The 14,201-nt window shown below is 47.0% G+C and overlaps 1 protein-coding gene across 1 annotated transcript; it reads left to right on the forward strand.

Moving 5' to 3' along the window:
* Positions 1-7,620: 7,620 nt before the first annotated feature.
* Positions 7,621-13,633, forward strand: LOC118788412 (circadian-associated transcriptional repressor-like). Its single transcript, XM_036544395.1, has 5 exons — positions 7,621-8,009; positions 8,829-8,904; positions 9,563-9,641; positions 11,781-11,907; positions 12,664-13,633. The coding sequence occupies exons 1-5, from the start codon at positions 7,623-7,625 to the stop codon at positions 13,060-13,062; spliced, it is 1,068 nt and encodes a 355-aa protein (XP_036400288.1). The 5' UTR covers positions 7,621-7,622; the 3' UTR covers positions 13,063-13,633.
* Positions 13,634-14,201: the final 568 nt, after the last annotated feature.

The raw sequence follows: 14,201 nt of genomic DNA on the forward strand, positions 1-14,201 counted from the left end.
ATGGGTAGAGAGAGTGGTATGAGGCAGCCTTCCCAGGAAACTCCTCTTACTTAAAGAGAGACAGGTCTGCACCCAGATGTGAAACTGTCTGCTAATGGAGACATCCATCTGCATTTTCACATGTTCCTTCGCTACCCTCACGCGCAGAATGTCCTCAGAGGTGAGGGAGGGAAAAACAGAGAGAGACAGGGAGAGAAAGAGAGAGAGGGAATGGGAGGGAGGAAGCGTGAAAGAGGGAGGGAGATTGAAAGAGGGAGGAGGAACATTTTGTCCTCCGCCGTGTTCGCATTAATTATGAATTTGAGCGGCGGAGCCCAGGGGCGGTTCGAAGGCGTGGGTGGGCGGCTCCCGTGTGCGATCACGTTTCTTGGTGAAAGGGTTATGACTCACCCTCTCCAGGCTCCTAATCCTCGCCTGGCTCGCCACCAGAACGGCTCCGAGAGCGAACGTCTCCTCCCTGCATCCTTGTCACCGCTCCACCCGCCTCAGATGCCACCCAGAGGAACACGTCAGTAGTAGAGTAAACACAGACTATACGGTTAATATAACTACACATTTATCAATAACAATAACAACACGACAGTCACTGAAAACTTACATAATATACACGTCTACACTGTATAAGAATCCCTGGGTGTTTAGTTGGCCATTTCAGGTACAGAAGTGTGCTCAGACTGTCATTAGCTGATACACCTTCCCTAGGTTTTGTGTTCTTTGGGAACCACCCGATGTGCACTTAAACCATAATCTCTGCCAAGAGCTTTCAGTTTTCTCAGAAAAGCCAAAGCAGGTTCAAGAATGTGACATACTGTTCTGGAAAAGGTGACCCTTTATTGTGAAAGGTACAGCAAACAACAGGTCAGGTAGTTTAGAATAAAAGAAACACTCAAGGCACAAAACCTTCTGTAGCCATGGAGATTTCACAATGCACTTATGAAACAAAGGACTGTGAATAGTAAATCACTAATATAGAGACAAGACTCCCTGGTTGTTTTTAGGGGGAACCTTTGCCCAAAAACATAACTGCAGCTTAGTGTAATTTCATACAAATAAGAGTGTTATAGGCTACTACATATAAATAACTGAAATTACATTTGTAGATGTTTTTGTGACTGGAAAAATATCCTTTGAACATATTTCACACACGTTTCATAAGTCAGGGAAATGTTAAGTTTTTATTTGTGTTAAGCTGTTCCAAGAAAGGGGAGATCGTTTTGTCAACGACACTCTTCGTAGCTGTGGCAACTAGACTTTTACTTGCAATTTTAAGAGAATACCCATGCAGTTATTACACCCCCATCACGACAGACGCCTTGTCTTTTAATATAAAAACAGACGGCATTTGCAACGGGAAAGATTGAAAGGGTGTGCCTGAAAGTGCTTGCTTAAAGTACGGACTATATACATAAAATTATAGTATTTATCTCTAAAACAATTCCCGGTTTGTTCATTTAGACTTCCACTGACCTGTGGCGAACAATGGAAAGAGCTGACATTTGAAAAACCTGGAGCAGTGATGTAGCACTAAACAACACACTGTGTTACCACGTCATCGTTGTTATCCCCTGAGCTAAAAATATGCTACCAAAAATTGTTACTGTATTATGACACATTATTTTAACACCTCCTAACTCCTTTGCATTATTTGTCCGGTCTTCACAGTAAATGAGATCTTGTTCGTAATTGACACTCCTAATTAAATGAAGCTTTAACCATAATAAGTAAACAAACAACAACAACAACAATAAAGACTCTACATTCCGTTTTATGCACCCCCTTTTGTGAGTGTACACGAAATGAACCCGATAAAACCGATTTCCTTCTGCTGCGGTACCGCAGAAAGCTCTCTACCGTCCAATTTAGGCATCGGACAGAAGGCATTCCATTCACATTACTCCTGCCCATTTAATGTTTATGTTCGGAAAGTTGGACAACTTCTCCGAACGCTTCGTTCTCGCTTAGCAACATGATGCACACAATACGCATTACCACGGAGATTGTAATAAAACACGTGCGCTGATACGCTTAAGCAACGCACAGGGAGGTGCGTGTCACGTTCTGATTAACTCATTCATTCGGCTTTGTTCCAGCTCCGCGCACTGCAATCAGCTGATAACGATGACCCAGCGCTGGGACTCATAAACGCAAGAATCCAGCTGAACTTGCTGGCACCTGGAATGAGCGCGCACATTGAATAAGACCGTATGCACATGCATCGCTCTCTGATGGACGTGGCAGATGTTGCCGTATCGGGTTCATCTGCAGTTGCGAAAGACATTTTAGAGGCATTAGTAACGACCGTAATGCCTTGGAAATAACAGTCGACAAACATTAAGTGTCGCGCCACACTGTCGCGCAGTGAACAATTCTCCCAACATACACGCATGCCTCTATATTTGTGAAGATGATCAGCGTACAGACGACTGAAAAGCCTGTTTAGCTACTCTGGAGGCCCGCTTTTCACAAACAACGATAAAAGAGTATAGCCTACATCCTCCCGGTTCACGGACATCGGGAAATAAACGTCCATGTAAATACAACCTGTAGCGGTCTTACAAAGTTAAAAAGCTACTGTGTCTAAACCAGGGCAAAGTTGACTGCGCCCGGCTATTGCGCTGAAACCGATCCTCGTGTCCACGTGCTTTGAAAATTTACATTTAATTTAAATATGTAAGCATTCTTCGCCTATCGGCTGACGCCGGCCGCTATCGGAAGCTCTATTTGTCAGATATGTGTCCGAAAGCGCAAATCGGAAAGCGCAGCCCGCTCGTCCCCGCCCACTTAGACACGTTGCCTTAGGAGTCTCTACACGGGGTAGTCTTTTAGCAGGACTACATCACTGAAACCACTGCATCACGCATACATCAGCAGCTACCCTGGTGTCCTGGGTTTACCGCTGAACAAAGGAAAGTGCGCTCGTCTGAATTCTGGTAAGGCATGAGCCCATTACTTAATACAACTGCACGCTTCTCTGCCCGTATGAGGCTGAATATCTCCGACACGTGTGTAGATAAAAACTAAAGCGTTCTGGAGATCACCTTATGTAATGTTTTATATTAAGAGATGTATTTTGGCTCCGCTTGGAATACATTGGAAACAGTAAAGACGGGGTTTTACAGTAGACACCACACGCCGGTCTTCTGCGAGGGTAAACGGGCAAGGTAACAGTTTAATCGTTTTAAAATGTCACATTTGTTTTATCGGCCGATATTAAGCCAATAAGACTAGGTGTTGTTTTACTTGGTTCTTTACAGTCACCGTCTCAGTATTTTTTCCAACTCGCACAGGTAAAAGGTATATTATGAGGTGAATAGGGTCTGTGAAAATACATCTAAAGTTGTACCAGTTTCAAGAGTAACAGGGCTGTTATTATTAAAAGCAGTTGTTCTGGTTGCTGATGTTAAGTATCGTTTGTATAGATAATTATGGTGGTCTTATGTGATAAACCGGTGGAGTCACTATCAAAGAGCCACACCCTTATCAAACTTAAAATCTCCCAGGTATTAAAGATTGTCCACATAACTGGCATAGAAAAATGAGTAAGTACAGTTTATGAGTACGCGTTTTCCTTAACTAAACGTGACAGTGTGGTTGATTCATCTGGCGTTTCATTGATGATATAGCTAGTTGACGATGGATAGCTTTGAATATTTTGTGCAGGAAGTCAGTCCACTGATATTGTCTCTCTGATGCAAGGTCCGTCGTGATGAACTGTGCTTTTCAAGCATTTTCGGGATACGTGCATGATGTTTTTCTAAAATGGAAATTGCAGTGTAGGTACAGCCTTGCGACTCTCGCCAAGCGAAGTACCTTCTAACATGTTGAATTACATCAGTCACTCGAGCACTGCTTGACATTTTTGTAGACTACCTTAAATTGTTTCCACTTCAAGGTGTTGTAGAACTGGGCTGCGTCATTTGTTCTGGAGAAAATTTGCAAACTGAGGCTGTGTTGGACGTCGAACAATCTTGTGACCTGTGGACATTTTTAGATTTCCACAATAGCTCATTTGGGTTTTTTTTTCTCCCTCTCTTGCACCGTCTCTCTCTGTAATTTGAATCTGTTGAAGAACGTTACAGTCCATGCAAGCACATTTCCCAAATTACAGTGAAATAGGAAGGCTACCATAAACGTACCTAAAAATATAAACTGTAGACTCCCTATGCCTTTAACCCAGCGCAACACGACGGTGCCTATCTGTGAGACGTTAATGGTACAGGATAAATATTACAAGCAGTGATGAAGAAACGTTTAATCAGGTCTTACTCCAACTTTTATAACGAACCGTCATGTATACAGTTGTTAAAAAGAACCTTACTGTGTTGGTATTCTGTTACATAACATTATTTCAGGCTTGCCAAGATTAGAAGCGGTCGATAAATGAAGCTCCAGTGGGCAAACCGATTGCGTAGCGTTTTTAAACTTAATTGTTCCTAGAAGACTAAAAAAGCGTTAGCATATGTTACCTGCGCGTGTTGGTCGTTTAGGTTCAGCTGCGTTTCCAGTCATGAGGAACCCCGGGAGATTCTGTACGTGCAAGACGTGAACAGGATGAGACCTGCTTAGTTTGAAATCCTCGATATAGTCTGAAATTTGAAATTAAGAAAACAGTGAGATGGAATGCTTGGCGATGTCTGCAGTATGGATATGACAGTATGCAATTAGTTCTTGATGAAAAAAAAACGGGGAATATGCCTTTGAGACGTAAAAAAAATCACTCCAAAGGAATTTAAAAAGAATTTGACAGAATTCCGCACAGCGCGGCCAGTTTTGAGATCTCTCCATCATTCCATTCACATCTTTTAATAGGTTTTCTTTGTTAACACATAATCATTTCCTTTCGAAGCTGACCAGTTATTATGGGATGCGTGTTGTTTCAGCCATTTGTTTTATTGGAAAAATGTCTCAAAGACATTGTTCAGCGCTCTGCAGTCTTGCTATTGTTGTCCATATTAGGTCACTTGATTAAGTCAGTGGCGTGACCTCAAGAGCAGACACAACTCCTGACTACGCGCACTTTTCTTCTGTTCATGCTGCTCCTAAAACTGCCCCTTAGTTTTCTCCACCGCTACCTTGCCTTTCTCCTTTAATGAAGGCCCACCAGCCCTTCTCCATGACAACAGAGGCAGCCTGTATGCCAAAGACAAAGAACGAGGGAGCAGCCAGAGAAATCTAGTTTTTTTTCTGTTAACAAAGGAACACACTGTCTGTGGTAGTGTAATGATGTTTGATCGATTGGGCCCGTGTACTACATGCCAAAATGTTGGCCTTTAATTGTCTCATTGCGCTCTGCCGAAATTGTTCCTCATTGTGGGGAGCAATTGGATGTGAAACTGCAGCATTTGAGGACAATTAAGTTGCGACTGTCGCACAGATGGAAGGGAGAGGGTTAGCGGAAGGCTGCGCGGAGCTAGCGAGGCTGTGTGTGGGCCCGGATGACTGGCGGCGGCATTGCGCCTCTGCGTCGCCTTTGTCATATGTTTTGGTCCCTTGCGACTTCTTCCTGGGATCAAACCGTGCGCTCTGGCCGACAGCAGCCTTGGGGCCGTGGCACCATTTGCGTAGTCCTTTTCACAGTCTGTTCAGAGTCACCCGGTGGCTGCCACAGTCATGGTGTTCCTGTCTCTTTGAACAAACACCAGCGCTGGCCGTGGCTTTTTTGGCCGTATCCTGTATGTGTGAAAATCAAAGCTGTCCCGTTACTGTTTGCTGTGCTGTCTCAAAATGCCTAATTCTGGACATACTGACAGAGAAGAGCTGGAAGCAGTTGCAGACTGTTCTGTCATCTGGAGAACAGGTACAATTAGTCAGCCAAAGACTGGGTCCGCTGACCCACCTGAGCTGTATATCTGCTTTTCCAATGAGATCCAATGCAGCAGTCTGCATTTCAACTGTTGGTGTCTCACCTGTTGCTCGAGTGCTGTTGACCCCAGTTCTAGAGCTGAACCTTACTGGTGCTGCCTAAAACGGTCCATAACGAGTTTGATTTTAGATGTGATTGATGTTCCTCACCAGATTTATGTGGTTGCTCATACACTTACAATGCAGGATCAGATCACAGTATTGGCAGTCCTGTTTTCATGACACCACAACAAGTGGATCCAGGGTACAGTTTGAGATGTGAAATGTTGGCTTATTATTTAGCGTGAGTTGTAGATCATTTTTAAAGAAGACCCTGCTGCCTAGCAGTAGTGATCTGGTTGTGGTGTTTTACTCTACACTCTTGTCAGGGTTGGGCTGTCAGCTGTGATCAATTTACTATGGAAACAGCACAGGTTTGCCTCAGGTAAAGCTGACCTACAGCTGAGGTGGGCCAGTGGATATGCCTCAGGTGTAGCTGACCCAGAGATAAGGTAAGGAAGTGGAAACCCCTCAGGTATAGCTGACCTACAGCTAAGGTGGGTCAGCGGCAACATGCCTTGAATGACTACCACTTCGTACAGGTGTTGAAAACACACCCATAGCTCTGTCAAAATGTCAGCGTCAGCTGTCTTTTACAAGAAAACACACTGGAATGAATGTGTTAATTTCACAAAAAAGTCAGAAAGTGCTTCCATTTTGCTCAGTGAAGCCCAGACCGAAAAGCAGCTGCAGTTGGGTTCCTTTGTGGAGCTCTGTGTTGAGTCTTTGTTCAGGCCACAGTGTTTAGGTGTGAGTGAAAAGTGCCAAAGCCTGAGCAGGATGAGGCATTTTTCGGTTCACGTCCCGACCTGGAAGACGTTATGCAAAATGCAGCGTTGCTCAAATGCTTGCTGGAACAAACGTTGCATAACTGATGAACCATTTTGAATTCTCTATCCAGTCTCTTATATAATGATTTCCTTGTTTAGTTATGAGGAGACAGGGGGATGCACTACTGTGGCTGGTTTCAGACTCGCTGATATAACATAAGCAGCTTGTGTAAAACCAACATCTAGATCGCCACATTGCAGACATTCTGTAATGACCTGATATTTAGATCCAGTGTTCATTCCGTCATCCTTCAAGGAAGTTCCACCGCTGTATGCATTCCTGTGATTACTTTTGATGTTCAGTTTTAGACCACACCCCTTTGAAGAATGTTTGTAGCAAGCTGGCAAATCAGAGAACATTCAATGTGACATGATTGTGAGCTTACTATGTGGTAACATGCAAAACATGTGGCCACATTGCCCTCAAGCCCCACTTGCTGTGGGAAAGATGGTACCTGTAAACCAGAAAGATAACAATCTGATTCACCAGAGATCACATCTGAGAACATACTTATGGTTGTTGTTCAGCAAAGCTGTCGATCAATTTGTCAGTGCTGCCAATCTGTGTCCCAATCTCAGTATACAGATGGTTAGATGTAGAACGCCGTACAAGAAAAAAAAAAACACTAGTAAAGATTATCGTAATACAGCATGTAGGTCATGACAGTCACGTTCATGGTATTGTTTAGACCTGTGATTGTGCTGTGGCCAGCTGCAGTCGTCTGAACTGGAGCAAGTTGTATAGTTTTACAGTTATGGTTATAGTTTTTATACTTAGTGTGGATGGTGCACTTTACACTGGGAGATGGATGTGAGGATTGGCCATGGGGGTGACAGCGCCATCTGTCGGTCTGTGCAGGTCAGTGATGATCGGAGGCGGTTAGGCCGAGGATGACAGCTTCAGATTCGGACTGTTCCGTCGACTGGCTGGCCAGCGAGGATGACGACAGCAACGGCGCCTTCGAGCCGGACTGCGGCCAGCGAGCGGGTGCGGGGAGGACTTTGCCCTTACCCGCGCCCTCGGGGGATTCCCGCGCCGCCCACCCCCAGCGCTGGTCCCCCGCGACCCCCCGCGGCGGTGACGCAAAGGAGGACGAGAGCCGTTTGAGCAGGGACAGCGACGACTCGAGCTGTGCCGAGTCCTGGGACAGCGAGGGCCAGGGAGAGCAGTCATCCCCCTGCACTCCAGCCCAGAGGCCTCGGCAGGCCCAGAAGAGGCCTTACAGCCAGGGGGCGCCAGAGCCGCAGGAGGTGGAGGACAAGCTGTTCGCCCGCAAGGTGAGGCTCGTGCCGTGACTCGCGCTGTGACTCACGGCGTTGCCGGTGGAAACAAGATTGAATGTAGCAGGGTCACCTAAACCAGAGCCCCGGCCCCCTCCTCCCTGCTTATCTCCCCCCCTACCACCACCCCCACACCCCACCCTCCAGAGAAATTCTTCCAGCGTGAGCATTTTCCAGGAAGACGCCTCCCCCAAGCCGGCAAGTGAGTCACCCTGGGGATCGCGGCAGTTACACTGAATCAACCATGCCCTGAACTGCCGGGGGGAAACAAATTTATGTTTTTGGGTTTCTTGCCAGAAAGTAAAAGACCTGATTATATCTCATAAGCGAGGGGGTTAGGTAAGGTTAGTTGGCTCACGTGTATGCAGAAACTGGGGAAATACAAAAATGATGAGCAGAGGTGGACCTGTATTTGATTCTAAGATGATTTAATTAATCCTTCATTTTTTATTTGGGCTTATGTTTCATTATGTTTTACCATTATGCAGTTGTATTACATTTTCTTGCGCGCAACAATAACGTGAAACGTAAATATATGAAATATTCTATAAACAAAATACAGTCCTGTCAAAAGGGAGACATATTGAGCCACAGACCTGAAGGGGGTTTATCCCTTCAACTTAACCTCAGAGACCCGGTACCCACAATGCACTTCCCTGGTGATAAACTGTGCTGTCTGTTGGAAAACACAGACGGATCCTCCTATTTTATGAAACCTGCTTCATGTCCTGAGGAAATGATGTGCGATACAGCAATATGTGTGAATGTGCTGTTGTTCTGTTGTAACGATGTGTGTGAACATGCTTTGTTTTTCAGTGCAAGCAGCTGCAGTGCTATGTTCACCCCCTGTCTTCCATCTTGATTGGTCTACAGTCTGGAAGATACAGACAGCGTAAGTGACCTTGACAATGCCCCCTCTGAAACTCTAACACACGCACCTGCCGTAACTCCGCCATGCACTCCTCTGCTGTTATACCATAATACAGTGATGGCAGCACACACACTCTGCCGTAACACCACCACACACACCTCTGCTGTAGCAAATGTGTGACTCGGCCCTGGGGACCGATGCGCTCGCTTGCAGGAACATGTCATTCGTGCGGCAGGCGCTGTCTCCACGGCGAACGCGCACCCCAGAGAAACACCAAAGTAGAGCACATGTTCTCAGGGGCTTGGAGAGCTCTGTCTGTCACACAGATCACTGTAAACTCACCACAAGTGTTTCCTTTGTCTGTGCGATTTCTCACTAGTGTAATGGGACCCACTGTGTACAAAGAGGAGGGGGATAGCATAGCAAGTGTAAAACAACTACTAACAAAAGGCCTCTGTGTTCCCTGATTGTGTCCTCACATACACGCGCGCGCACACACGCACGTATACAGACAGATTCCTATATACGTGGACACACATACACACACACACACACACACACAGACACACACGCGCGCACACACACACAGACACACAAGCACACCATGCTGTGTGGTGTATGATGTGCTACATGGATGCTCACTGCTATGAGGAACTGAGCCCTGACCTTTTTTCCACAGGACTCAGCAGTTTCCAGGAGAGTGTAGCCATGGACAGAATCCGACGGATACTGGGCGTTCTGCAGAACCCATGCGTGGGGTAAGTGTCCTCCCCCCTGTCTCCCTCCATCTCTGTCTCTCCCTCTCCCTCTCTTTCACACACCCTCACTCTCTGTCTCTCCCTCTCCCTCTCTTTCACACACCCTCATTCCCCCTCTCTCCCTCTCCCTCTCACTCCCCCTCTCTCCCTCTCCCTCTCTCCTCCTCTGCCTCTGTCTCTCTCACCCTCATCACAGCGCTGCACACACACTCTGCCTCACAGAGAGCTGACTCGGCTGTTGGGGTGTTTTGGAGCATCAGTGTCTGTGATGTGTTTGATGATGTGCACTCAGCTGCATCCTTGCCTCTGTGTGTTTACAACACTGATGAACCACCGGGGAGCCTGACTACACCATCCTCAGTGGTCCAGTGGCTCTGTTCAGGTATCCGCAGAGTTCCTGGAGAGATCGCCGCACAGGTCCGGTGGAGCCAGCTGGGTCTGGCCCGGGCTTCCGTGCCGACACTCACTGAAATATTGAAGACAGATGATGGGCAGATCATGTGCCATTTAAAAGCGTGGCAAGTTCCCCCCCTGTGGGCATACCGCTGCTTCCAGTCAGTTAGCGCTCCGCCGAAGCTGACGGCCTAATAGTGCATGACATCACCCTTTTAGAGAGGAAAATCTGTTTGCAGGTCCAAAATGCTCCCGTTTGGAGCCAAACCCAAATCTCTCCCAGCCGGCTGCACTCAAGAGGCTGCAGGGTAGGGGCCAGTGAAGCTGTCTGGTGTCACTCAGAGCTTTCCCCGTCGCAAAACGCCACAAAATGCCAAATGCTCATTTTGGATTTTTTTGGCACCCAAAAAGGTGTGTTGGTTCGTTTTCAGTTATGCAGGGTTTTGCCAGAGTGACTTGCCAGCATTAACACTGCAGTCATTTGAGTTAGCTTATCAGACATATGAAAAATGATCTGAAGCAGACTCTGGTGTGTCTCAGCTTTCATGTTAAATAATTCAGTGTTGTCCTAGCCAAATTAGACACAATTTCTATTTTGGTATACAAGTGCAGCATGTGGTCCTTATTTTATCCATCCTATCCATCCTGCTGAGGGCAACAGACTAGAGCATCAACCAGATGCTGACCTCCTGCACCCCAGAAAAAGAGAGGTTCTCTCAGACCCCCTCCACCCATTTGGAGTGGAGGATGGCCCTTTTTGTCTCTTTCCTTGCCTTCTTCACTCTTCTTCCTCCCTTCTTCCCTCTCTCTCTTTCTCTTTCCTTTCTCCTCCCTCTGCTCTCTCTCTCTCCACCCCCAGCTGTTACAATGTTCCAGCCAGCTCCCCACAGCAGCACAAAGCCAATCAAGTGTAGAGCTGACCCCCTTAAGTAGCTGGGTTTGGGGCCTAATCTGACACAGAAATGAGGCGCAGTGCCGGAGACACGGCAGGCAGTCCACCTCGCCACGACACACAGGCTAATTCCGAACGAACCATCTGTCTGGGAGTAATCGGCAGTAATGGGCATTACAGACAAACTTGGTTCTCGGGCATCGTGCTCTAATGAGTCCAGGGGAGGGATACATTGCCGCCTGCCGTCACTGGAACTATTTTCTCCTACCGCGGGGGTTTAGAGGCCTATTTTGAGACGATGCGCACCGGGACACGTGCACTTGGCGCTGCGTGTGCAAATCAGTGGCGGAAGTTCTGCCGTCACATTCCTCTGATGAAAACACGTGTGCTCTGTTCTTTTTGCAACAAGATGGGCCAAAAAGTTCAGAGTGGTTTGCACTACAGAGAGAAAAGCACTCGACTGGCTGAATATTTTTAGCCTTTGCTAAATGATATGTACTAACAATTAAATGAACAATATACACAATATTACATATCACAGTATTCACGGTGCGCTGGGGTATTATCAGTATTATAAAACCTGTGATCTTCTGGAATATGTGGACTGGAGGGACACAGTTACCTTAACACTGTTGATTAATCCTAATCTAAATTTGTACTGACAGAACTATCTTTTTGTTTTGGTTCATTTAGTGAGGTGTTTTTTATCTCCAGTGAACATTATGTCAACATTCTCTCTCCTCCAATGAATTCTAAGTCAGCATTCACTGTCGTCCAGTGAATATCAGTGTCATTGGTGAATATCAATGTCATTCGTAACACTGACATCATCCCCTTCACTCTCTCTCCTGCAGTGAACGTTATATCAACATTATTCTGAAAGTGGAGGTGATGCTGAAGACCTGGTTCCCCAACGTGAGACCCACAGACCAGCAGGTGGAAGGCCACAGCCAGGAAGCCACGCCCTCCAAGAGGCAGAAGGTAGTGTCACAGGCAGCGGTCCTCTGTGAGACAGCAGGAAACGAGAGGTGACCGTCGTGTGGCTGTAATCAGACGACAGAGGATTAGAGCAGGGAAGAGGGAGCAAGCCTGTTATTCCTATACTCACTAATTACATTTGCACTCTTATGCACCCAATGATGGGAGACAGGGGTTTTGGTGAGGCTGCTATGGGCTATCAACAGTTCACTTCACTGAACCAGTCATAGTCTTTTGCGGTGGAGAGCAAAGCCTTTCGATTGGTGCATACATGCCTGCGATTAACAGCTTATAGTGTCTTCACGTGTCATGGGCTGGTGAAGCCTGAATCTCTGATGTTGAGAGTCAACTGCAGTAAAATCAGGGCGTCTTGGGAAGAGTATCTTAGAGGGAAAGTAAAACCCACGAAATAAGGCAGAAAAAAACAGTCAGCTTCCCTGGACATCAAGGATGATGTGACATGACAAACAGTGTTTCTCCCGGTGATACATCAAAGCCGACACTGCAGCTGAGCGTTTCCTCAGATCATGCAGAAATCCCGCTCAGTGTTCACCCACTGTGTGCCACATCACTCTCATCTCTGGAGACTGAGTGTGTTTATATAATTTTGTGTAAGGTGAAGTTTATACATGGATTCAGAACTCATCCCACATTTGTAGATCAAAGCCCTGCGTTATGTCACGATGTGGTGTCAGATTGTATGCCTTATGAGTTTTAAGAGGATGAATCGTGTAATCTGTGCTGTTTCTCCCTCCGCAGATCTGTCCCCTCACCACACCTCTCCCTGGCCCTGTTTCAATCCCAGCATCCTTCGGTGGCCTCCCAGGGAATCAGAAGGCCCAGCGGGCTTGCGACTACCCGCCGCCTGGCACGTACTCCGCCACAAACTTAAAATGGCTCCACACGTCTCCCATCTGCTCCCCTGTGGTGGAGACGGCAGTGGGGGGTCCACGGGGGAAGAGGGACGTGACCCAGGACAACGCCGTCTCGTCCAGCACGGACCCCGACAGCGAGCCCAGCACCGACCTGAAGGCCGGCCCGCCCCCCCACAGCCGGCCCCCCATGGGGAAGATCAGCGCCCCCTGTCTGGAGAGACTGCTGAAATCCTCAGAGAGCATCATCACCCGCAGAGGGGCCAACGAGAGCGGCTGGTCGTAGTAGACAGGGCGTGTGCAAGGGGAAGGGGGCAGGGCTTCACCCCCTCCAGGGACCCCAGCGCACCGCCAGCAACAGTCAGGAGCCAGTCCGTTCAGGAAGAATCCATTCCAGCACTTGGGAAAGTTCCTGATGAACCAGCTTTAAGGACAAGGACAGATTTAGAGATACAGACTTTAAAAAGGGTATTGATGAGGAGTGAACACTATAATCTGTCCTGTCTATGGTAGCGCCCTCTAGAGGTTTGCATTGGAGCCGCCTTCAATGTGAGAGTGAGAGCAGGTGGCAAAACCTGCAGATCATGTCGGGAGGAGGGAGCGGGTGAGGAGTTATCCCAGGGGATTGAAAATTTCTCCTCAGAAATCATCAGAAGATTTTCCCTGGCTTGGGGTCACCTGCTCGCAGGACTGATATCTGTGAAAAGAAGCAGCCATAAAGGGAAAGAAGATTTGAGTCATGTGTTTTGGGAACACAAAATATTCATTCGGACAACTCAGAAACTGTGTCCGTTATATCCATTTTTATGTGTGAGCGTGTTTGTGTGTGTGTGTGTGTGTGTGTGTGTGTGTTTGTGTGTGTGTGCGCGCGCGCGTGCATGTGTAAAAAAAAACAAAAAAAAAAACAAAACATAAACGTCTGTGAGTTTTTTTTTTTTTTTAGTTCGGCTCTCGGAAGAGCTCGATGATATGACTGTTACATCGATGTACGTTGTAGTTACGTTCTGATGCAACACTTCTACCTCAGGGCGACCAGACTGTCAAGGTTGTTAACGTTAAATACGGCTTAAAAACAAACAATTTAAGGCCACGCATGAGCCAGTGGTGAGCCAGGCAGTCACGTGAGGAGGGGCTGCGCTTGTACAAACAGAAGACGGCACCTCCAGATATGGGTCTGGCATCATCACTGATTTCACTGGCAAGAATGTGAAAGGTGTGAAGAATGTGAACATTAAGAATGCAGAATTCTTTTTTTTACTCTTTTCTTTTTCTTAAGTCTCTTGGGCAAAGGCTAAGAGTAACACCTGACTTGACCTGTCACCTGGTCAGATGGAATGAAACAGCTCCACCTGGAACACCTGAACCACTCAAAGGAACTACAAATCCAGGAGGCCACCAATTCCTTGCCACATGCTGTTTCAAGTA

Source organism: Megalops cyprinoides, chromosome 13 (genome assembly GCF_013368585.1).
Source record: "Megalops cyprinoides isolate fMegCyp1 chromosome 13, fMegCyp1.pri, whole genome shotgun sequence".
In the NCBI taxonomy this organism is placed as follows: Eukaryota; Metazoa; Chordata; class Actinopteri; order Elopiformes; family Megalopidae; genus Megalops; species Megalops cyprinoides.